This window comes from Acomys russatus, chromosome 24 (genome assembly GCF_903995435.1).
Source record: "Acomys russatus chromosome 24, mAcoRus1.1, whole genome shotgun sequence".
NCBI lineage: Eukaryota > Metazoa > Chordata > Mammalia > Rodentia > Muridae > Acomys > Acomys russatus.
The window spans coordinates 40,121,352-40,147,327 of record NC_067160.1 but is presented as its reverse complement, the minus strand read 5'-3'; the positions used below and the strand labels follow the sequence as shown (position 1 = coordinate 40,147,327).

General features: G+C 39.0%; 1 protein-coding gene across 2 annotated transcripts in view; it reads right to left on the bottom strand.

Annotated features, from left to right (window-relative positions):
• The window catches only part of Gtdc1 (glycosyltransferase like domain containing 1), a 299,932-nt gene that overhangs the window by 35,072 nt on the left and 238,884 nt on the right, over positions 1–25,976 (bottom strand). For both annotated transcript variants that reach the window (XM_051166637.1, XM_051166638.1), the window contains exon 5: positions 23,891–24,238. In XM_051166637.1, the coding sequence (XP_051022594.1) occupies positions 23,891–24,238 (348 nt within the window). The remainder of the gene's footprint in view (positions 1–23,890; positions 24,239–25,976) is intronic.

Below are 25,976 nucleotides of genomic sequence, written 5' to 3'. Positions count from 1 at the left end.
TGTCCTAATCCCCTGCTGAGTGAACTCTCAGAAGTCATCCATGTTGGGCTAGTATCCAATGGTAGACAGTTATTTCTTATAGTTTTTAAAGTTCTCTTTTTCCCAACTTGTGCATTTTCTTCTACTCTGCAAGTGTGCAACTGCAGAGCTGTTCACTAGGGATCCTCTGGTCACTTGCACCACACTTATGTACTTGAAGGACTTACTTCCTTGCAAGGTTATACCCACCTCCTCCTTGAGCACAGCTATGTCCCTATTATATGATAATCCACCGTCTAGCACAGCAGTTTGCACATTATTGAGAAAGACATTAGAGTGCAGTGACTCCTGTAAGTCTAGTCTTTTTACCCCTTCCCTACTAGAGTGTTTTAGGGCTTCTAAAACCAGATTCTCTGCAGAGCCTCCATTCAGCTTCACTAAAGGCAGTGAGAAGCCTTTACAAATAAAATAAAAACCTTAAAACCTATCACACAGTACTAATAATCACACTTGCCTCAGGAGTCAGCATGTCACCATTCACCCAATATTCTCTAGGTCATAAGAAAATTGATAATCAATCTGTTTTACTGGATAGCTTATTAATAATCAGGCTACCTTTTCGTTTTCAGTAAATTTAAAGCCTGCTTGCTCATCTCCATTTTTACTGTAAACATTATCCTCTATACCTTAAGGACATCACAGAGTTTCAGATACTTACTTGTCCAAGCTGCTTCTAAAAATGGCTAATTACACTATTTCTTCAACACAATACTCCTTGTTTTCTCTTCTCTAAAATGTCCACGGACTAGAATCTATAGTGGACCCATCAAGCATTCAAGTGTCTCCATGGCTCATTCCCTCCACTTTATTTCCTCCTTTCACCCATGCTCTCCTGCCTAAAGCTCTTGTGTGTGCAACAGACTTTTTTCTTTTGTCTTCCTTGTCCACTGCCCCTGTCACTGACTTTGACTTTGTTACTTGTACTTATCCTGGGAAATTCCATCTCACTCTGACTCCTGCACTAACAAGGATTTACTACAGATATGTCCTTTTATACTGGCTGCTATTTAGCTATACACAATACTCTTGTATTGGTCTGTAATGGTCTGAAATCCTCACATATGAGCAAAGTCCATAAACACCAGACATTGTCAAGCACTAAAAATAGAGTTTAAAATGAACAGATGAATGATGGCTGCACCCTGACTAGCTGTGTATATATATCTAAAAGTCTGGAAAGACTCGTCTACCGAACAACACAAAGGATCATTTTTTAAGACTACTAAACTTGGTTTGGAATTATTACATGCCTCTTGTCAAGTTGACTTCATCTCTTAATAACAGATTTTCATATTTAGTTGTGAACATTTTGTCATGATTACAAAAGGGAAGGTCTTCAGTTATATGGGGAAACATTCTTAATTTCTTGAGAAAAAAATCCAATCTAAAAATGTTAAAATAGAAATGAACCAAGTGTTAAATAAGAAGTCCTTCCAATGGAAAGAAAAATGTTAGTGCATTACACATTTTCTTTATCACTTTCCAAATACTAATAAACTGATTTGCTTTTTGGTTGATGGAGACCTCAGAGGAGATGGCCTCCCTCACTAGCAGTGACTACTATGCAAACCAGAGGGCCATGGCAGTGATTATGGCACGTGCGTCCACTAGACCAGCTCATAACGATTCCTCGTGCTGAACCTGCCATTCTCATCTCATAACCAGTATTTAAATGTAGCTCAGCTTTGTCTCTCATGCTCAAAGAAAGTAAACCTGAATTGTTCTATGCATCCCTCTCATAATGTCATAAGAGAAAAGAAGCCAGTGCCAACTTCAGTTTTCTGCTGCTTATTAGGATTACTAAGGGTTAGTTATATTATATTCCAAAAGAGGACTAATTTATATGGAAAGAACAAGGACATTTTGAATACTTAAATGGCATTACATGCTACAAATGAATTCTAACACTCAAAAAAAGTTTCTTTCACAGTGAGAAGCCTGGTAAACAAAAGTCCCCATTAGTTAAATGTACTTATTGATAGTGGCCATCACAGTGCTGTATTTGTCGTGAAGAGTGGGTGACAAAGAAAGATGGTGCACTTCATGAGAGACCATTTAAAAATATCGCTTTAGAGATGCATGTAAACTTCCCCCAAAGGAAAGAGGAACCTATCAAAAGCCAATCATAAATTCAAGGATGATTATCATTTATTTTTAATTATTTGTGTGTGTGTGTGTGTGTGTGTGTGTGTGTGTGTGTGTGTGTGTGTGTGCAGTATAGTGCATATACACTAGGATGGTGCACCTTGGACATGCATACAGAGGACAGAGGAGGACTTTGGGTGTTTTCCTCTATTACTCTTTGCCTTATTGCCTTGAGACCAGGTTCCTTACTGAACTGGAAGTTCATCATTTCAGCTAGTGTGACTGGTCTGCAAGCTCTCAGAATCCACCCGCCTCTGCCCCAAAATGCTAGGGTTATAGTCATGTGCAGGTATACCTGTTTTTTTATGTGGGTACCGGGGATTTGCACTCAGGTCTTCATTTGCAAGAATTCTTACCTACTGAGCTATCTTCTCTGGCCCGGATTATAATTTTAAATGCATGTGTTTATCAGAACTAAGTTTGTAACCTAGAGGAAAGCCAGTCAAAGTCTTAGTTCTGCTATTAAGTACCAGCATTCAAGGGCAATCTGAACCTTAATTTCCTTCTCTACAACAGTGTGTCTAAAAAGATGTCAGAGCTTCTAGAGGGCATTTGGGAGCTGATACAGGAAGAGAGAATCTGTAGTGGCTGGTAAGCCGTAAACATACTTCAATAAAGAAGGGCCAGTGTTCATAATCACTGTCACCCTCTTCATCAGAAACTTGTAGCTCAGTTTATTCATCATCATATTGGAGAAAACTACAGTCTGTTATTTATATTTTTAAATCAGTCATTTATAATATACTGAATGTATTTATAATCCATGAAAACATCTAAAGTACAAGCCTGCTCTGTTCTAAACTCAGAGTCAGTACTCAAAATTTATTATTTTTAATATGACAATGTAAATGTGATTTAAAGTAAAATTTGTGCTTGTGTATGAGGCATGAGTTCACATCAAAAATGTTCTTTTCCTAATCCTGTCAAATATTACCTTAAGTCCAGTCACTCAAGCCACTATTACCCCCATCACCCTCACATCAGCTATCAACAACTAACCCAAATATCAATTTACACTTAACTATGTAAGTCCTTTCCAGGCACTATGCAGACACCCACCAAACCTTCCCACGGCTATATAACATCCTACCAATCTCCTATAATAACTGCAAGTGAAACTAGGAGAGTAGTTGTTATGTCTTCCTTTCTCTTCTCTGGAGCTCCTGAAAACAGAAAGCAGAACTCAAAATGACATGTGAGCACCACTGGAAGACATAAACCTGGGAAACTACACGAAGGTGGAGAGGCTGCTTACAGATAGGATCAAAGTACAGGCAGGAGTGGAGAGCTGGCCCATGTCCCTGCAAAGGGAAGGCCTGGGCTCTCTTGATAACCACTAACAAGGTTGCTAGTGTTCTTCCTTGTCCCCAGTTTGGTTGTGACGAATAGCAATGAAGTACAAAGTAGGGGGTTACAGAGCCTATTTGAGAACCATCTTTGTAGGAGGTTCCCACAAGTGCCATAGCTAGTACAAAAGAGTTTTTCTGAGTACATAATTTATTAATTTACAAATCAGAGTGGCACTGGATGCTTTATTTCCCCTAGAAGACCTACAATCATCTGTAACTCTGGTTTCAGGGGTTCAACACCCGCTTCTGGTCTTCACAGACCATATGCACATACGTATGTACATACATACATACATACATGGAGGCAAACTCTCATGCACATAAACAAATAAATCTTTTAAAGGGATTATACACTATACATTTTACACTAAAATGTCATGGAAATCTTTGCATTAAAATAAGATTTTCTTGCTTATTTTTTGTGTGTTTGTGGGGCACAAGCGATGTGAAGGTCACATAAATCACATGCAGAAGTCATTTCCTTTTACTATGTTGATCCCAGAAACAGAAATCAAGTCAACCATGTTTGGAGGCAAACATTTTATCTGCAGAGCTGTCTTGCTAGCTCCTGGAGGTTTCTTCTTTTTTTCCTTCCTTCTTTCCTTCCTTCCTTCCTTCCTTCCTCTCTCTTTCTTTCTTCCTTTGTCTTTCTTTCTATCTTTCTTACTTAAAATGGACTCTGCAGTATACATTCTATGTGATATATGTGACACAAAGATTTAGAATTAAATGGATATTAAGCTATAGTACAGCTTCAATTAGGAGAAATATGATACATATCTGGACAGGATGTGAATTTGTGGAGTACAATTGAAGAATTTTTTTTTTCTTTCTTTTTCTTTATGGTGGAGGGACTAGAGTTTCTTTAGACTTCATTCCACTTTTCTTTCACATTTTTATACTTTTCAAATTTATTGACAGTTTTTAAGGTTAAAAGTTAGAGTGTTTGTTAGTAACTTCACATTTTGGAAATATTAAGCTAAAGTACAATTTTAATAATTTTGATGAAATTACTGGGTTCCTATTATGTAGAAAGCGCCTAAGCAGAAAGCGCCTATGGCTGAGTGCTTCAGTTGATTGAGTATTAGTTGCTCTTCAGAAGGATGCCCGGTAGAGCCATCTTATTTTCAGAATGATTGAGAACAAACCACATCAGCTGAGTTCTAGATACCAGTTAACTGGCATTGCTTTTGCTGTACTATTGCAAGTCTAACAGTTGAAAATAGCAACGGAATTGTGTGCCCTACTTTTAGGCTTGGGACAAGCATGTCCTTGTCTAAATTCAGGGCCTTACATATGAAGCAGAACTAGGCAAGGTGCTAGGATGACACAGGCATGATCAACGGGCCAGAAGAGTCCTCGTTCAAGGACTACAGATTCCAGCCCTGCACTGTGTTGTGCTTTGCAGATCAGAAGGAAGTCTGTTGTCCATCACATCTCACCTGTCCTAGGCACAATGCCCGAGATTCCTTAAGGTAGAACTTTGTACATGTTCTCATAGAAGTGAGGTACTGTGTTCACAGTAGCTCTGCCCGAAATAAGACTTAATGTGATTAGACAGTAGGTGTAAATTCCCTTTTTGAGATTCTCTTCGTAAAAGGAGCTAAGAAAGTAAATTTCTTCTGACTATAAAAGTAAAAAAGGTATTGACAAGAACTAACACTGGGATATAAGGAATGGGATAACAATTGAGATGTAATATGAATAAATCAATAAAATATATTTAAAAAAATAAAGATGCATCTTCTATTCCTTTGGGACTAATGCATTGGATGAGATGTCAAAGAGAAAGTGTGTTCAGACGGTTAAGGGGTCAGGGGCAGACCGAAAGAAAGACTCTGAATGTGAAGAGGACACAGAAAGGTAAAAACTGTGTGACCTTGCAAATGGATGCTTTGGGCATCTCAGTATGACATCAAAGCCCATGCCAGGAGTGATGAGCAATGTGTAAAAGTGTGACGGTGAGAGCCTAAAAAGCCTTTACCCACTTCACAACTGCTCAAGGGTAATGTTCAAAGTACGGATGGCATTCACACCAGGTTAACCATTTCACACAGTTTCCAGTTCAGTAGGCTTCTGAGCACTGGCTCAAGGCCAGCACGTTTTAGACCAGGGTAGGGCTGGGGGGCGTCTCAAGTTCCTATAAGTTCACTGCAGATCAGGTACAGCCCCAGGCCCTGCATCTTTCTGTATGCATGTGTGTGATTTTATTTTCACATTTAAATTAAAAAGTTTTGAGAATTTCATGAGTACTGTATTTTCATTATTTCCATATTTTCCCTAATGACTCTTATGTTCCCCTCACTTTCTCTCAAATTCATGACCTCCTAATTATTATTGTTTTACATATATATGCATATGTAAATACAACTTGCTGAGTCCATTTAGTGTTGTTTATTTGTATATGTGGCTGATTACTTGTGATTAGATCACCTGTCAGGGGGTGCATTTCTGGAGAAGACTGAATCTTCTTTCAGCAGTCATTAATTGCTTGGAGCTTTCATGTAGGAGTAAAGCCTATGAGAGTCAATGATGAACAAATAAGGAAAATGTGGTGAATATATACAATGGGATTCTATTTAGCTATAAAGAAAAATGAAATGATGACATTTGTAGGTATATGCCATTACCAACAATGAAACTAGAAAATATCATAATGAGTGAGAAGATCCAGACAGAAAGACAGAGAAGCATCCCTTGTTTATGAATCCCAGTCCTCAGTCTTCAGATATATCATGTGGAGTCACCACAAAAGCAATAAAGTAAAAAGGAATCATGGAAGGAGAAGGAGCCCTAGAGGGACAGTAGAAGATAAGAGCAGTAAAAGGATAAATGGGGTGGGGTGGGGGAATCAGGGCATTTTATTCAACTGGGGAAAGATGTAAAGCCTCCAAATCATAACAATAACCATGATGGCAAGATATCCCTAAAGGTATAATAGTGGTACTCATATCTTCAGAGTAACCAACAGCCATCTAATTGAACTTAAGGATTGCTCTATAGGAGGGAATTCATGCTGAGTACTATCAATCTAGCCTACATCTGTAGCTCGTGAGGCTATGGAACCCAGAAGAAAACCTACTAATGATACGTTCCCAAGCTAGTATATTCTAGAACTGCATTCTAAATACTTACGATGTTCACAGATAAGTGTAGCTTTCAGTCTTCATCAAAGAAGCTTCTTTTTGCAGCAGAGAGAGACCAAGAACAACTGATCCAGTCCTAGTTGATACATCTACAGCAGAACTCCTGAACATCTTAAGGCTTAGGGAGCATTGCAGTAGAGTGGGTAGAAAGATTGTAAGGGCCAGAGGACCAGGGCACCTGCTGATAGATAGTGACTTCTCTATATAAATAGGAAAGCTATACTCAGGAAATCTCAAGAATATGGCTAACTAAATAAGACCAGCACAGTGACAACACCAGTTGCCATGGCAGTGTGGATGGGAGATTTCACAGACTTGTATCTTGAGCTCAGAATTACAAATGCAAACAAAAGGCTTGCAGTTTTGGCTGAGCTTCTTGACTACAGGTTCACACTCAAGACTAGTTTACTGCTATCTCCTGTAACACAGTGACTTGGGGTCACACATATCTACAGGAATCCTTTCCAATGCTGCTTACTTCCTCTATGAAGCATTGTCTGACTTTTCCTGGCATAGTAGTTGTCTCTTCTTTGGGATTTAACTTATTTTGCACGGACTTAATCTTGGGATTCTCTGAAGCCAGAAGGAGAAAAACAAAACAAAACAATAAAACCAAAACCAACCAAACAAAAAGCCAACAAGTCAAACTAACACACATGTAGAAGGGTATTAAAAATATTAATCATATTCCCCTCCCTCCTTTGACTCAAAGTATATTGTATAAAAATTAATTAAAAATGCATACAAAAACATTATAGGTAAAGAGAAAATACAGAATAATGAAAAAAGGGAAGTATTAATCAATATGTTTAAGCCTACCCCAACTGATACTCCTTACTTTCCAAACACACTCTGCCTGCCAGCAATAGGACATTCTAGAGTCTCTGCCTTTAGGTAAGATTACTTGATTGATAAGCAAAGAGAAGACAGCTAAGTTTCGACATCTGAGACTGAAGACTAGAAACAGTTTTGGAGAATAATACAAAGTACAGTTTAATTAATATTGTTCTTATCACCTAAGCCCCAAAATATAAACATCGAAACAGTCTCTTGGCTGGAGATGCAGGGCGTGTGAATAGAGATGCTCTTTGCAGGGTGTACGATGCCCTTAGGTAGAGATACACTGAACACTTACGAACACTGATAGACACATCAGATGAACACTGGTGAGGGGATGGCAAAGTACTCATCCTTTGCTACTTGAACCCAGAGAGGCAACTGCTCTGCAGAAACCCTTTTGGTCAGCATGGAATGACAATGATTGAGGAAAATAAATAGTGTGAGCCAGAGAGGTCTCTATGAGGCCCAAGGATATTAGAAATGAATCAAATCATGCAAGTTCTGAGATGACAAAGAAGTTGCTAGACAGAGTCAGCATGGTCTACATAGTGCAACAGCAAGCCAAGGAGCCCCTACAGCCATCACTGGCATGAAGAGTACATTCTGTAGACAGGGAGAATTAACTATGTAGATACCAACATTGGGAGGCCATTGCCAAAAACCAACCATGGCGATATGCGGTCCAATGTCAGCTGAGACCATGCCATCTCAATCTGCTCTTAAGCATCCTTGTATGGGTTATAGAAAAAGCAGGTTTACAATGACACCAGGAACTTACAAAGCACTTAAATGAATTCAGAACTTCTTAAGCCCACTGGGTAGAGGGGACCATCGCCTTCACAGCAGCTACGGTGTAAGTGCCATTGTTCTCTTAGGTTATAGAAGAAACAAGCTTAGAGGGGCCAGCATTTTACCCAGTGGTAAGTAGAGTAGAAGCAGATTCAAACAGGAAGTCCAGATACAGTCTGTGTGCACATGATAATGTGACACATATGGGCACAGGAAATGGCGATTTCTTAGGAATTTGTGTTGAATGTGTCAATAGTGTAAGTAGGGAATGGTTTGGGAGTTCTCTACAGTTAGCACTCGGTTCAACTTCATTTAACATGTATTTATGCTAAGTTACAAAACCAAACACATTTCCTCGTAATTGTCACCTGTCTAAAATGTCCACATGTTAAGACCTACTGGTTACTATGTGCGTGAACAGCAGATGGAAGGAACTGTGTGCATGGAAGCAATGTTGTAAGGATGGATCCACGGCTTTGTGAAATAGTCCTCTGTAACTTCCCTACCTCATATCAACCCACTAAGTGCCCAAACTGACGAATAACCTTAGGTGAGAATTTAGTGTGAAGCAGCTTGGGGCAAGGTGCTATCAGCATTTGACAAAGGCAAATGCATATTCCCTTTGAGAAATCCATATATAGCTCAGGTAGGACTCAGGCATCCCACATCATCAAATATCAAAAGCACAAGCGGGGTGGAGAGACAGGCCAACAGTTTTCAGCAAACTGTATGTACTTCAGCTCCAAGGGATCCTATCTCTGACTTTCATGAGCACCTGTATTCATGTGCACATATCCACATACAGACACACAAAACTAGATGCAATTAAAAATAATACAAATAAAGTTTTACAATAAAAAGCACAAGGGGAAATATTAAAATCATAGCAGGAGCAAAGTGGAAGAATTACAGAAGACCCACAATTTATCAGATACTGGGATTACCAAATACATCATGTAAAACATATGTGGACAGTGATTGAAGGAAAATAAAAATAAATGTATGACAAATAAATAAATATTAAAAATGAAAAAATAATAAAAAACAAAATTAAAGAATAAAATATATCATAGAAAAATATTAAAAATGACTGAACAATTTTAAAGTGAAGTAAAACAATCAGAGAAATAAAAATAATAATAGAAATTAGTCAAAGGAAGTAAGTAACAGCAAACTCAAAAGAACAAAATCAGAAGGCAGAATAAGAGCTGTGGATGAGAAATATTAAGGATCATGAGGGGATAAAAACAAACAAAGGCCAGGCTTTCAGGAGAGAAGGCACAATGAGACAGAGGCAGGTGCTGAAGATGTAATGTAAATGATTTCCATAAATGATACAGACAAAAACACTAAGACTTAAAAAGTCTGACAAATTCCACGTGAGACTAGAAGGAAGGGAGGGAGGGAGGAAGGAATAAAGGAATAAAGGAGGGTTCTTAGATGTATCAAAGTAAAGGTGAAAAACAAAGAAGACAAAATCTTTAAAGTGGCTACAGAGGAAAACTAGATGAATTAATTTATAAATTTCTGATGAGATATAGTCTTCTCTTAGAACATTATACTTGGCAAAATTCCTCTAAAGAGCAATAGAGAGGAAACAATACTTAGCAATGAGTTTGCCGCCAACTGTGCCTCAGTGGAAACAACTCTCAAGTATGTCCAGGGAAGAGAGAGCATTGGGAAGTACAAGAGGGGAGAGCAACAAAGAGCAAAGGTGTGTGGGTCTCTAATTAACAGTCCAAGGAGTGTGTAAATTTAAGAAAGAAATGTGGATTGTAAGCTCTGGCAAGAGTGTCTACGGTGTATGTATGACAGTTACTACAATGAGATGGTTACAGACATGGAGGGAGGAATGAGTGCTCCCACCTCAGCACCTGACCGGGTAGCAAACACAAGACATGTGTACTGGAACCATTCACACATGAGGCAGGAAGAGGAGCTTCTAGGCCTAAGGTCTCATAATCCCCTTTCAGTGCATGGGAGAACCAACCTAAGGACTTTTTAGGGCTCCTCAGCACCTCCAATGCTGCCCCCTGGGCACCAAACCTTTGACATTCCATCTATCACAGTCACAGTGAATATCCATATCATGTCACACATGATAGCAGTGATTATTAGCAATCATTTAAAGGCAATGTACAAGAGAAAATAATGAGTGTATAGGCTGGAAATGCATTTACCAGCTCATATGTTTAAACTACATTCTAATTCTTAAAATTATACACTGCTAGTTTTTCTTTTCACCTGAATTTTCTTGTGTTTTCAGTTTTCAGCCAACAGCCACTACTGAATGCTTTCATTGCATATGTGGGTTGTAAAATACACACACATTCTGAAATGCTTACATCCAGTAAGCAGATGTGGTACCTCAGAGCTACTGTGCTAAGAGCATGTAGTATTCAAGCATGCATCCTAACCTGTAGTTTTGCTGTGTGACAGACTTCCTGAATGCATCCCCTTCTGCTATCTACCAGTGTACTCTGTGCTGCCAACAAATGTCAGTGGACTCTGTGGTGCTATGACATGCATCAGACACTAGCAATGTAAGGAAGGAGAGGTTTGCTTTGGTTCCCTTTGAGCTTGAGGCACTCAGGATCTCTCGGCTGCTGGAGTTGGCTACTTACCTCAGGGCAGCAAGAAACAGCAAGAGAGAAGGCAGGCTTCCTTTATTTCATTCAGACCCTTAGATTATGGGATGTTGCTGACAGAATTGACGTGGTTCTTCTCCACTATTGCTCCTCTGGAACTGCTCTCACAGGTCTCAAGGACATGTAACACGTTTCCATAATTAGGGCCTACCACTGCTTTAGAGCCTACACGTGAGTGAATGACGAGATAGATTTTTCTGTGTCTAGCTTACTTCCCTTAATATACTGTCCTTTAGGTTTATCCATTTTGTCACAAATGTCAGGATCTATCTTTTATTGTTAAATAGTATTTCATGGTGTATGAATAGTTTCTTTAGCCATCAGTCAGTCAGGTTGATTCAATATCTTAGCTATCAAAAATAGACTGGTATGGTTTTCTTTGGATTCACACTCAACAATGGGATTGTTGGTTTGCATAGTTCTATTTTTAATTTTGTGAGGAACTTTTACCCTCATTTCTATAATGGCTGTACTAGTTTACATTCCTACCATAGTATAGAATATCTATACTGACCAACATCCTGTCTTGGTCAGCGATCTATTGCTGTGATGAAACACCATAACCAAAGCAACTTGGGGAAGAATGGGTTTATTCAGCTTGTGCTTCCACGTCACAGTTCATCACTGAAGGATGTCAGGACAGGAACTCAATCAGGCAGGAACCTGGAGACAGGAGATGATACAAAGGCACTGGAGGGGTGGTGCTTACTGGCTTGCTCAGCATGGATTGCTTAGCCTGCTTTTTTTATAGACCCCAAAGCTACTAGACCAGGTATGGTGCCACACATAATTGAGAAAATGCCTTACAGCTGGATCTTATGGAGGCATTTCCTCAACTGAGGCTCTTTCTTCTCTGATGTCTCCAGCTTGTGTCAAGTTGACCCAAAACCAGCCAGTGCACGTTCCCATCCTTTTCTTTACATCCTGGCCAACACATTTTTAAAGTGATTATTCTAACTTGTGTTAGGTGAGAGCTCATTGTAGTATTGTCTGTGTGTATCCTTAATGTCTCTTCAGGCCACTAGGCCATGTTTAAATCATGTGTTTTATTTTCTTGCTGTCTAGGCACCACCATTATTACTCAAAAGCTGATGGCATCCATCTTGTTAAAAATGGAAATAATTTGTGATATTTACAGTGCAAGTGCTTGATGTAAAAGGTTCAAAAAAACCCCTTCCATCCAGGTTTAGCAATACCCTAACAGTCACACAATGAGAAGCGACATTTGGTAGCCTTTTATAGAATTCATTTACAAGGCAGCCACTTAGAAGTGTTTGTTCTGTAGTTTAATTCCATTTTTCTGCACAGTATGTACTTGTTTTGGTAGGCTGAAAATGGAGACAAAAAAAGATGACTTTATTTAGCTGTATCGTTCTTTTCCTTTTTCTAGAAGAGTTAAGAAAAATGGATTTGAACCAATAGGAGAGAGTGGGCAAGAGCAACAGTCCTGTGTAAGCTAATCAAGGGTTCAATTTAATTAACTAATAAAAATAACCAAAGTTGTTTATTAGTCCCCCTACCCCTCCCTGTCCAGGAACTGTGTGTGCTAGCTCATTTTCATACATCACCTTCCATCCTGTAACACAGGCAACATTATACCTTTCCTCCAAAGAAGGAACTGAAGGTAGAGAGTGGGTCACTTGTCTTCCGACATGATGCTAATGACAATCACAACTAAGGCCATTGCAGTGGCCAGACTGCCAAAACCGTAAGCAGGGCACAACTGGTTCAATGTTTATAACCAGGAAGTTAAAATTTAAATGTAAAATCTAGCATATTAAAAGTGCTTTAAAGAAGCTGTACTTATCTTGCTGACAAATCTCAGGTTGCCATCTTCAGCCTTTTCTTCTTATCTGAATTATACTTGAGTATTAACGTCCTACTAGACATATCCACTTGCAGGCAGAAAACATCTCTCTAACTTAATAGGTGCAAATGAAGAAAAGTTTTAAATATTTTCTTCTTCAACGGTTTCCCACCTCATTATCACTAAATAGCATCGTATTTGGCCCACTACAGCCAAAACGTTCATCAAATATCCTGGCTACTTCTGTTCCCTATCGTTACTATGTTAGTGAGACCAGATGAGGCAGGTTCATAGGTGACATGGACTGAGCATGTATAAAACCCTTGTAATGCCAGGCTGGCAGAGATCTGACAAGTGGTCTTGCTTTACAGGGTAATATAAGGCTCCAAAACAAGGGAGGCATCGCCACCATCAAGGTCTAGCTGGAAAGGAAGTGGAATATAGGAAAACATCATTCTGATTAAATGCTAAGATTTAATTCAGTGGTCACCTCACATAGAGGCTAGAAAATGTGGTCCAACAGGCTTCCCGAGAAAAAGAGAAAGGAATTTTAGGAAGCTCTAGAGTCTTTGGCTTGTGTTCTCGTTCTAGAGCTCTACTCCTTGAGGATATTCTTGCTGAACCCACGGACTGGTCCTAGCTGAAGAGCACTGCTCACCTTGGAGCACAGTTTCAAACCAAGTGGCCTTTCAGTGCTATTTAGCTACCGTGACTGCTTAGGGTTACCATGGTTATGCCCGCCTGAGGATGAGCACTGACACTGCATGACAATCCAAGGACGAGTGACAATGTACTAATGCCCACTGGGTGTGGTGAGGACTGTTTCCTAAGAAAGTATCTGAAGACTTCACTGTTAGAGGAAAATTCCTTCTGACAGGTGAAAAATAATGCCAAGAACCACAATAGTCACTCTAACCTCAGGTAAGGGAGGTCAGTAAGAATTCTACCTCATGTCTGTAAGGCTCAAGCAAAGGTTTTTTAAGTTAAAAAGAGTTTAAAGTATGCAATTTTGGTTTAGAGTTGAAGAGGCTGAGTCTTTGGGGGACAAAGCCTAGCTAGGATGTTTTTGCTTTTGTCTGTGTCACTGCGTTCCAGAAGTGAAGGAACTGGCAAGAGGAGGCTTCAGTCACGCCAGTGGAATAATGAAGATAGAACAGGACTCTGTACAATAAATCTTTTTCTACTCTGTAAATATCCCACTTTCAACATAAAGGCTTTTTAAAGAAATTAAAAAATAGAGCTTTAAGAAGGGTCTTGATACATTATTTATGAACACATCAAATAAAAAAAAAAAAACACCCTCTGAGACAGTTTAATAAAAAACTTTCAACCAGTGTATGTAATTTTGCTAGTATTTTAAAAAGTCAGTTATGAATTAAAATGTTACTGTTTAACTGCTATTCAGCCTTCTGCAAGAAGAATGTTTCAAATCGCCAGAATCGCTTTGCCAAAGTTTCTGTTTCTGAAGGTCACATAACTATGTAGCTGCTTAATAAGGAAGTGGGAAGTCCCTCCAAACACCCCCAGGTCTTACGGCTTCCATGCTGCTCCTTAGGTGAGGTATTAGCACAGCTTATTTATTTTCATTGCCAAGGCTTTTATTTGCTCACTCCCTTGTGATAAAACTGATTTCCATGATGATTCCCTTCTTAATTTTAATACCCTTTTTACTCATCATATAGACATAAGAATTTTCCATAAAATAATGAAATCCTTGCAAAGGAAATGAAGACAACTCAGAGTAAAGTATACTAGCTTTTTCAATTAATTGATCCACTGACATACTCATGAAAGATTTTTTTTAAACCTAGGAAAATAAGGTTAATTAACATAAAAGAGCCTCACTCTTCTAGATGCTGAATTTTGTATTTTACCCATGCTGCCTTAAGTGCCTTGATTTCCCAGTAATGACCCAGTTCTCCTAATGAGGAACATTAACCCCTGGCTGTAGCTGTCCAGGACTTAATTGTCAACTGCAACTGAAATAGGGGAGTTTGCCGATCAGCAGGTATGCGCTATATTAACTCATGTCATTTCAACCTCTGATAAATAAATGTGTTGCTAAGGCAACAGGGAGATCAGCTCCATCAGTATTCCCCCCCCCCCCAGTAACCAATGCACCCCTGCACTCATTGAGAGGAAACTGCCTTTCACACCAAGCTTAGGAAAAAAGGAAGGAAATTAACTGCATGTAACCATAATTAGAAGTAACATCATTTATCATCTTAGACCCATATCTAAATTAATGAAAACGGACAGCAAAGAAAGACATGCTTTTGAAGAAGACTGTGACACATCATTCCTTCAACAGGAGATGGGCACTGTGAGGCACTCCCTAACCAAGCACAACTCACTCACATCTGCCTCTTTGTGTGAATTTTCTTCTTTTGTTTAACCAACAAATGATGCTGCAATGAATATCATTGAAATAAGTAATTAGTTGCACAGCCAACAAAGATGATACAGGGTGGGGGGGGGCAAACCTTAAATAATTTTTAATAGTCTATCTGGGGAATCTTCAGGGTAACAGAGTAAGGAAAAAGGAGAGTTGGGACACTAAGCCTCACTCTGTATAACCTATAAAAGCCACAGGATCTCATTTACTTGGATTTTAATAAGAGTTTAAAAAGTGATTTTAGTGGATGTTTCTAGTGATAACACCAGGGTTACGGTAAAGAAGTAGGTAGTAGGCATTCTATAGCCTTTTCGGAATGAATCTACAGATTTATTTTTCAATGAAAACTGAGAAATTGATTTGTAACCAGCTTGAGACTTTCTTCCCAAGTGCTATTGTCCCTCTGTTACAATGAGTTGTTCAGTTTTAACAAACTCATGAAAGATTTTTATTTACAACTTCTGTGACATTTTATAAAACAAGTATCAAAGGAGGAAATCAGAGGCCTTCTGAAAGCAATGGTGGTCACACAGCTGCCTCCAGCTGTGATCTTGGAGTCTGACTCCATTTGTGCTTGTGTAATCTTATGACCTGATTGCCTGAGCAGGTGACAGCTGATCAGCAACTAGTGACTCTAAATGTTACCATAACGGACTAGGTTATCACTCTGACTAGGAACTCTCATGTCATTCACTCTGGGTTTATGCTACTGAAACATCCACTCCAAAGTCTATGTCTCTACCATGGAGAGCTTTGGCACTTGGCATCAATAAATGGTATCATTTAAAACATAATGTAAGTGGTGAGAAGGCATGTAGAAAGTGTGAAGTTCTATTCCATGTCTGCACAGTGTATGGAACTGCACAATTCACACAGTGCATGGAGACCTCCACAGTCAGGCAAAGTCACAGATCACTAGAATTGAAATCAGGGATGATGCCTATGGAAGGGAAAGCAATTCTCCTCAGCCACACACCCATTCACCTACCCACTGACACAAACCAGGGAGCCATCTATTTTATAACTCACCTGTAATGATAACGATAATTAAAGTTTAATATAAGATCATCAGGAGAAACAGGAAGAGGCAAAGGGAGATGTGTCTTCAGTGGTTATGTGTCTGTTATAATCATATCAGCTTCTAACATCTTTGCAGTAACTGTATGTTTGCGAAATGAGTCGTGTAGACAACTTCTTAACCACATTAAGCAAGGAAAGGGCAGTGGGAACTGTGGTTAATGTAACTCTAGTAATAACAGCACTAAGATAAGCATGTCTACAGGGACAAGTTGTTTATGCTGACATCACAATAAAAAGTCAAACGTACTCCAAGAAGAAATGACACCCTTGAATTGTATCAACTTTGATTATCTATTTTGCAGTCTGGGAACAGTCAGCAGAGAGACTATGAGTGGGTGCTAGGGATTATATGTAGGAAATGGGTAGGGCTTATTTTTTTGTCACTTATTTCAGTACTATTTCCTACTATTTATGTAATACTCTATAACAGAGCACCATAGAATCACCTAACAGTGCCAATTTATTAGGTGACACATTACATGGAAATTTTAGGTTGATATTGGTACCCTTTCAAATTCTAATAAAAATTCTTGAGATACCTTTTCTGCTTTTTAAATGGCGTGAATCTGAAATTCCTTTTTTTGGATAGGTCAAACAAATAAAAAGATTTCCCCCAAAAAACCCTAAGAATAATAAATCTGAACGGAACTCACTGACGTGGGAATGGCTATAATCTATCAGAACCTTATTCACGTGAGATTTGGTTGGCTGACTGATAGATAAATACAAACTGGTTGAAGTCACTGAGTTCTGAGAACGCCTGAAGGTACTAGAAAGGATCTGTGGAATCCTCTCTTTTTAGAGATGGGACGAAAACAATTTCCCCTCAAATCAGAGGCTATAGCCAAGTGCGTTGGAAGATGTGTGGCCACCCACATGACCATTGTCCCCAGAAATAGTATTGTGTGAGGGCCATTTTTCTTTTGGAAAAGACATATTTAAAACTGAAATTAAACACAGAATGCTTGTCTCTGAATACCAGTACATGGCTCCATGTTCTTATGTATGTGAAGTATGGCACCTGTACAGACCTGCAAACACTTTCTAAAGCAAGGACCAAAAAACCCCTTCTCCCCAGTTGTTTGGGCAGTAAGAAAGTAAGACAAGCCCTCAACTCGCCATCGAACATACATCCTTTCAGAGGTAGGTAACAACAAAACTAAAAACAGTTGTGTTTTAAACTTCAGTCAAAAAATAAAACAGTGATTTCTTTTACTACCAAGTATGAGCGCATAAGTTTCCATTCACTGTTCATCAGTTATTTTTATTAGGGGGTCACCAACCTCTGAAGATTCGGATGCCAATCCTTTCAATATTAGGTAGGGTTCATGCTTATTTAGGAAGTTATCTAAATACATTTCAAATCCTGATGACTAAGTTTTGTCCTGTCTAAATTCATACCCTTAATTGTAATCAATTTTGCATAGATCAACTGATCACTACTTATGGAAAGTGCTGCAAAAGCCAGACAGACCATGAGGAGTCAATCTACTCAAAGTGAAAGGCTCTGACAGACAGTTTTCCCACAGTTCAAATAAAGAAGTAATGGGGAAAGTTTAAAAGTATTTTACATTTATTATTTTGTGTGTTTCTGTGTGTATTCACAAGCTACAGTGCAAATGGGGTGGTCAGAAGATAACACGTGGGAGCTGGATCTTTCCTTTTACCAAGTGGGCTCTGTGGATGGAACATGGATAGTCAGATTTGGTGCTGAGAGCCCTTAACTGCTAAGCCACCTCAGTGGCCCAACTGGGAAGCTTGTAACTGTAAGCACTCTAATAAAACTTCCAGCTCTTCAACACGCCCACTCCAACCAGAAAACATCCACTGAAGGCGACTCACAATTCTTATCATAGCTTTCTAGCCCATGGGTTCCTAACTGCTTAACTCATCATGATGTGAGTTCTGTTTTGTTTGAGTTGTCTCATATGTGACAAAAACTTGTTTGCTGCCAACTACTAAAACAAAAATTGTAACTACAATACAATAAATATAATACAACATCTTAACATTCAGGGACGGAAAATTTAGTCCATAAGAATGAAAAATGAAGCAACTCTAAACTCTAATGGCTAGTGGTGGTCATCACACAGTGGGCTGCAATGGTAGTTTCTGAATGCCCAAGAATGTCTAATTCCTTTCCAAGGAATTTTTAAGATCAAGTTATTTTTGACAATAACTCTAAGATAGAATTTGACTTTTTTTCCTCTGTATAACGCATGCTCTTATGGAACAAAAGTGGCTATGGGTAAGACTGTGCCTGAGCACAATCCAGGGCAATGGGAGCATACTGAACTAGTGGTATCCTAGTTTTCACCATCTGCCTTTACAGCAAAATGAAGAAAAAAAGGAACACATTTGTTTCATTTAAGAATGTGCTTGGGGATACAGTAAAAATTGCTCATATAATTTATTGAATCTTTTCAACAGATATCTTTTAATATTTTTGATACAGTTGGAAATGTATATAAAAGACCTGTTATGCAAATTAAGATATAATGAATATCTTTAAGACAAATATTTGCATGATTGATTTCTGACATAAAATAGCTGCCTTCTTTAAAAAACAATTCATGTGAATGAATGATAGATACACTACTGCTAATCAGACTTAAGTATGTCAAATATTTTCAAATATGAATCATGTGAAATCACTTTAAGAAAGATAACCGATTTGTGTGTTTTAATCATAAATTCAAGCGTTTAAATGGCCAGCAGAATATTGGTGAAACTGCATCTACACCATGAGCTTAACAGCTTTCTAAGACTCAAGCACGTTTCTTATGAGATTCATAGTGATATCGCAAAATCACGTGAATCATGTCAACATGCAGCAGACCTGCATTATTCAGTGAGCCTCTGTGTTCCATGTGGCCTATGCGCTAGAAGATCTGTTCAATGTGCAAGGAACTGACCATGGCTTATGCATTGTGGTGGCTCCTGACTCCATAGTGCAACTAACCTTTAACAGATGCTTCTGGTTAAGTTCTGATATAGCATAAAAGAAGAGCATCTACAATACACATAACAGTTCCCACAATCTTCCTTTTAATGTGACATCTCTCTATGAAGCAGGATTTTCTTCATAGTCATCTACCCAAACAACACATTGCAACAGATATAAAGATATAGTGAATTAATGTCATTCTTCACCAGTATTTTTTATTTTGGAAGCTGTATTTTTTCAAAACATCATTTGTGTTAGCATGTGCTTGTTATTGCATTCTCGTTATTTAACATGATGGTGTGAGCTGGGCATGGTGGCATATCCCTTCAACCTTAGCACTCAGGAGGCAGAGGCAGGCAGATCTCTGTAAATTACGGGCCAGCCTGTTCTACATAGCAAGTTCCAGGACAGCCAGTGCTACGTAGTGATATGAAACCCTGTCTCAAGCAAACAAACAATGTGATTTACAGAGTTGTCCTCAGTTTTTATGTCTAAAACAGGAAATACTCATAGGTATAATCCAACAAAAGCCCTTTGGTATTTCATGAATTTTGTAAACTTTTTCTTATCATGAGAGCATGTGTGCATGCAGGTACAGGGCGGAGAATGATTACGTGGAATTGGTTCTCTACTTCCATACTTTCGTGGGTTTGGGGGATAGAACTCAGGTCACCAGGCTCTCTATGCAAGAGCTCCCCATGCACCCCAAACCATCTCACTGGCCCACTTATCTTACAGAGTGAGTTGGAGAACAGGGGGCCTGGAAAATGCGAGCTTTAACTATGCTCTAAACTTGTTTTGACTCTCCATTTAGCAGTGTGTCTTTGTGCCCACTGTGATATAGAAACATTTACATAAAGGTTGGAAGCTGGTGCAGTGCTGTACTATTTGGAAAGAAACAGCTTTAAAAAACAAGCATTGCCAAATGCAGTGTTTTCCACAGGTCTTCTCTAGGTCATTTCTATTGGCTGTGCTGTGCTACAGATGTTTATAACAAAACATTAAAGACTGGGTAGAAAGGAGGAAACAAATTACTCTGCAGAGAACCCAGAAACTGCTAAAATACTGACAGTTATTTATTGTCAGCAGAGGTTGTACACGATAATCCTCGACAATCTCAGATTCAGAAAGACCAAAGAGGGGCAAACCTTGCATTTAAGGATCCATTCTCCTGCGTAAACATTTATACATAGATTAAAATTCAGAATGTATCTTCTAGAAACTGTCACTTAATGCTGGCCACGGGAGCACAGGCCTGTAATCCCAGCACTTGGGCAGGCAGAGGCAGAGGCAGGCAGATCTCTGTAAATTTGAGGCCAGCCTGGTCTACAAATTGAGTCCAGGACAGCCAAGGCTACACAGAGAAACCCTGTCTCGAAAACAAACAAACAAAAAAACAAAAACAAAAACAAAAATAAACAATGTGATTTACAGAGTTGATTTGAATACATATTCTACCAAGGAAACTCGACATATGGCGGACTCAGTACACGTTAGAGGTTAACAGTGTATTTAAGGCCGCTCCTAGTCCCATCACGGAAGGGCAGCAAGTTCACCATTACTTCATTTTCCAGTTACCTACTACAACAGAATGATTTCAGGACACAGTTCTTAGAATGATGGGGCGGGAAAACAGCAGGGCTGCTATCTCCCCTCTCCATTTATCCACTGTATACAGTCTCTTGTCCTGAAACATCTCTCTGGAAAAGAGGCATGGCCAATACAAAACGCAACAGACAGCAGAACTTCCCACAGCTACTCAGATGAAACGCATGAGAGAAAGTGGCTCAGGTGCAGACATGGGCATGGTGAGCCTGAGCGTGGCGTTGTGAACGAACAGGGCTGCATCAGAGAGACGCAGACAGCCCTGCTCCTTCCCACTGAAGGCCTGCCTCCCCTGAGAGCACAATGCATAGTGATAGGCCACTGACAGGATTTCCAGCCATACAACTGGAAGTCTAAACGAATGTGTACGTGAAGCCGCGGATGAATTCTATACCAGAGTCTTAATTTTCTAATTCATATTCACCAATTAAAAATAAACGGGATTTTTATGAGCAAATTTACATAAATCAGATGATAAAGCACCTACCACTAAAGGGTAGGAGTTCGGCTTCCAATATTTGCATATATTCTCCTAAAGAAAACATAGGCATTTTAGCTTTTCATTGAAGAGGCTTGCTGTGCCGGAACTCTAATGGGCTTAGAACAGTAAATTTTGAAGAAACTGATTGCTACCCCTGTAGCTAGTAAATGTCTGCCTAGACCCAGTGGCATTTGAAAAAAGTGTTTTATCATAAAATTATCCCAGCAGAGTCCATTCTGCAAGATAACATCATCATCATCATCATCAGTACTCCATGCAGGACCCAACAGCTCTGGCACAATATTGCCAGTCATTTATCTGTTGTCAGCACAGGTTACACACTGTAATCCTTGACTGCCTCGGAATTAGAATGTCTTTGATGTCCCCACAAGAGTTTTTTGCCCGAAGGCTTTACCAATGCTCGGCGGCTCAGTGTTTATTCCTCCTAATCTTCCTCTCATCTCCAGGCTAGCAGTGACAGATGGTTATGGGCACACAATAGTATTAAGAGTTTGATATTTTTTTTTTTATGCTGTGCTCTCTGTACAACAAATAGCTATCAGACGCGGGCCAGAGAGCTGACATGGCTCGCGTAGGTAATGGCAAACAAACAGCTCGGGTTGATGCTTTCTGTCATTTCCCCTCCTAACCCTGCTTGTTTTCATTGTATACTCTCAAAGGTAAACTATATTAACCTTACAGACTGTTATTAAAAAGATCTATCTATATGAGCATAGAGTGCTTTTCTTTTTTTCTTTTTCTTACTCTTTTGATTATGAAAGTAATACTGCTGACATATTGAACAAATATCGAATGTCAACATAAATTTTTAGTGTGTGATAATATCCCCTTCATATAGCTGTGTGTCAGGCGGGAACCCGGGGATGATGCATAGCAGTAAATAACCCAAACAAAATTAGTTCTCTTGTCAGCTTCTACCTTGTATGTCCCCAGGCATCAGTAAAATTGACTGCACGCTAGATTTTCAAAATTAGCCCTAATGTTAGCTATGTGTCTGGCAACCTCCAAGTTTCCAATGTTCTCCTATATTACCCGTAAGGATGGATGTGTTACTTTTGTATTTTGGCATTTACTCTTGCTGATGCGGCTTTTCCCCCTCTTCTCCAAATTAAAAATAATTTAGCTTTAACAATAAGAATGTGCACAAACATCATGCTGAATCTCTTTAAGCAACTAACTTTAGGCAATTAAATTAAATTAAAGCAAAAATATACAAAGGAAGAGAGGGAATTATTCAATTTAATATTGTTAATTTTATTAACATAGCTCTGTCTAATTTTGTGCAAAGTATCGAATAACATGGTTCTCAGTCTCGCCTGCGTATTGTTGTTTTATATCCACAGTCTCCAAATTATTTAACATTTTAATGAAAATCCAGAACCAAACTTTTTAGAATTGACTTCCTTGCAGTAAATATTCATTTAGAGAGGCAAAGGTTAATGGAATCGGAGAGGTTTTCAGAAGGTAGTGAATGAGGATGTGTAGTTTACCTTCAAATTGGTTCATTTCATCCGACCCACTGTGTCTCAAATCACATGAAGGAATACTGAGCCTGTGACATTTGGAGTATAACATGATGCTGGAAGGGTGACACTGAACAAACAAGCCCCAAACTGCACCTCATAACAATGTTTTGCCCCTAAATTTCAGGTTCATGCATTTAGAATCAAAGGCAAAAATCCCTTTAGGTACCAGATGCTGCAGATCAACTGGGAGAGCTCGAGGAGTTTTAATGTGCTTGGAGGCAAATCCTGGGCAAAGGCGCTTTCCTGCCGGTGTGTCAGCTTATTACTTCACCTGCAAACAGTTGCTCTCAATCGGACCTAATGATCAGCCCAGCACTGCAGCAATAAAGAGGCCATAATCTGTAGGGGAAGCAACTCTAATCAGGCCACATGCAGATTAAACTAACTGGGAGGAATAAAAACTAGATTAAAATATTCATGCCTAATACCAGAAGATTATCAGGACATTTTACCTCCTTAAATCCTAATTTATAGAAGCTGGGGCTAGGTTTACGAGTTTATGTTTGGTGGGATTATATGTTGCATTGATTTTCCTGTGATGAGAAGACATTCAGCCTGACAGTTTTGCCTAGCACAATACAAAGCGTTTGGCAGGAGGTAGACTGCTTCACATGCACTAATACGCTATGACAAGTAAAATGAAACTGTCCAGTTGACACTGGTCAAAAGTAAGAGTAAAAAAATGGAAATTATTATTTTAATAATGATGTGCTTTATTGAAGTCCATATGTGAAATAATTCTGGTTTAACAGTCATTGTATCTGATTTTTCTACTTTGAAACTTCTTTAATAAGATTTGATTTCTAAATGTATCTGGCTGCTCTTACTAGTTGAACAAATCATTACAGATATCTATAATTCACAGATAAAGTTAAAAAAAGCACAATAATTAATGTATAGTTATGGGCAGTGCTGCCTTGGTGCTGTACTGAGTATAGTAATCCTACCATGTGAAACTGTACATGCAGATTCAAGTGATCATTTTCTAAAGCTACAAGGACAGCAAGTTAGAAAGTCCACCACCGAAACACATTTTGTAAAGCTCTGAGTAAAATGGCATGTCTTGACTTACCACCTGTGAGGCCACATGATGTGCAACGGTCTTTGCTGATCATCAGCTCCACACAAAAGGTTGCTGGGATCAGGAGCCAGATTTTCCTTGCTCACAGGAAGAGTGCCTGAGTTATCTGACAGGCTGGACTTCTCCAAGCCTGATTTAAGGATTGATGGGCTGTCTGGGGTTTCTTGTCCAGCATCAAGGCCAGGGTGTTCATCAGCCTTTGATTCAAAATTGTGCAGTGGCTTCTTAGGATCCTTCTGCTCTGGTTGGCAAGGAAGCATCACGGGCAGAGCAGCAATGCCATTTCCAATAAGGCTGAGCATCCTCCTTAAGTGGGCTATTTTGTGCTTGGGCATGAATCTGTTACAAAAAGGGAATGCAATATGCTTTTTGTGAAAAAAAAAAAAAAAAAAGTAAAATCAGTCCCTTACCTTCCTATAAGGACACAGTGACGACATAAAATACTGAGAAAAAAATAAAGATGCTGACACAAAAGTCTTCAGGAAAGTGCAACAAGTGTTAGTGACCAAGAGAAAGCTCAAAGGCTTGAAATTTCTTTTAGTAGCTTCCAAAGAGTTTTGTGGCTACAAACTGGTGTGGCATATACTGTAGAGCACACAACTATAGATGTGGCTTATCACCTCTCACTATCTTTCTAGTTTCCCATTTTGTGGTTTCCAGTCACTCCATGGCCTACGACATTCCTCCTCATTCATTTACAATGTCTGAAACTTCCTTGGTTAATTGCCTTCCTAGCAATTTCTGTTCACATGGCTGTTTGTATTCCTGGGAATCTATATACACTTTCTATTAAATGGACCTGGTTGATGTTTCATGAAACATATTTTGCTCTCTCTGTAATTTTCAGTTTTATATTATCCTATAATGCTTGTCAAACAGTTAAATATGATACTGATTTGCAAATAGCCTAAATAAAACCAATTTTTAAAAATATAATACAACTTCAAATCAAAGAACCATTACAAAATCTAACCTTAAGGAGCTATCAATCTATAGGGAGAAAATCAAGAGTATTTAGAGTGGGAGAAAAGCTATGAGTAGCCAACTAGCCTATGCTAGCAACACTATACACAACAGACACTATAGCTTTTGAAACTGAGAAATAAAAGAGTACTCCCAGCTTGTGGATCAGTAAAGTCTTTTTTTTTTTTTTTTTTTTTAAAGAAGGCAATTTTAATTTTATTTTTACAGATGCATTTATTTCATTTCACTTCTTTTTTTTTTCTTTTTTTTTTTATCTTTTTTTTTATTATTATTAATTTATTCTTGTTACATCTCAATGTTTATCCCATCCCTTGTATCCTCCCATTCCCCCCCCCCCCCATTTTCCCATTATTCCCCTCCCCTATGACTGTTCCTGAGGGGGATTACCTCCCCCTATATATTCTCATAGGGTATCAAGTCTCTTCTTGGCTACTTGCTGTCCTTCCTCTGAGTGCCACAAGGTCTCCCCCTCCAGGGGACATGGTCAAATGTGAGGCACCAGAGTACATGAGAAAGTCGTATCACACTCTCCACTCAACTGTGGAGAATATTCTGACCATTGGCTAGATCTGGGAAGGGGTTTAAAGTTTACCTCCTGTATTGTCCTTGGCTGGTGCCTGATTTAGTGGGAGGGGAAACTGTAACATATATGGTAAATGGCAGGATTTAGTGGGAGGGGGCGTTTGTAAAAGACAACAAATAGCATTCTTGCAAAGAGCAAAGGAAACAGAAAAATAAAACAACAAAACAAAACTGATTTAGATACCAAGTGTGGAATCTGAAGACTTATTTCATGGAGCCATTATTAGTTCAAGTACCTTATTTCAAGCGAGGTGAATAATGGTAGAAATCAGAATTAAAAGCATATACATGTGTGCATACATGCCCCCTGGCAGGGTGAGGGTGGGGTGGGATAGGGATGGGCAGGAAGTACATACAGTAAAAGAAATTAAAAAACAAACTAAGAAACAAAAAGCAGGTGCATGGAGGAGTGAGGACAGTGCTTATGAAAACTGGAAGAGAGTTAACTAGGCCTAAAGCCAGCCTAACGAGCAATACTAGAAGCATAGGGGAGTGTATGTGAACTGAACAA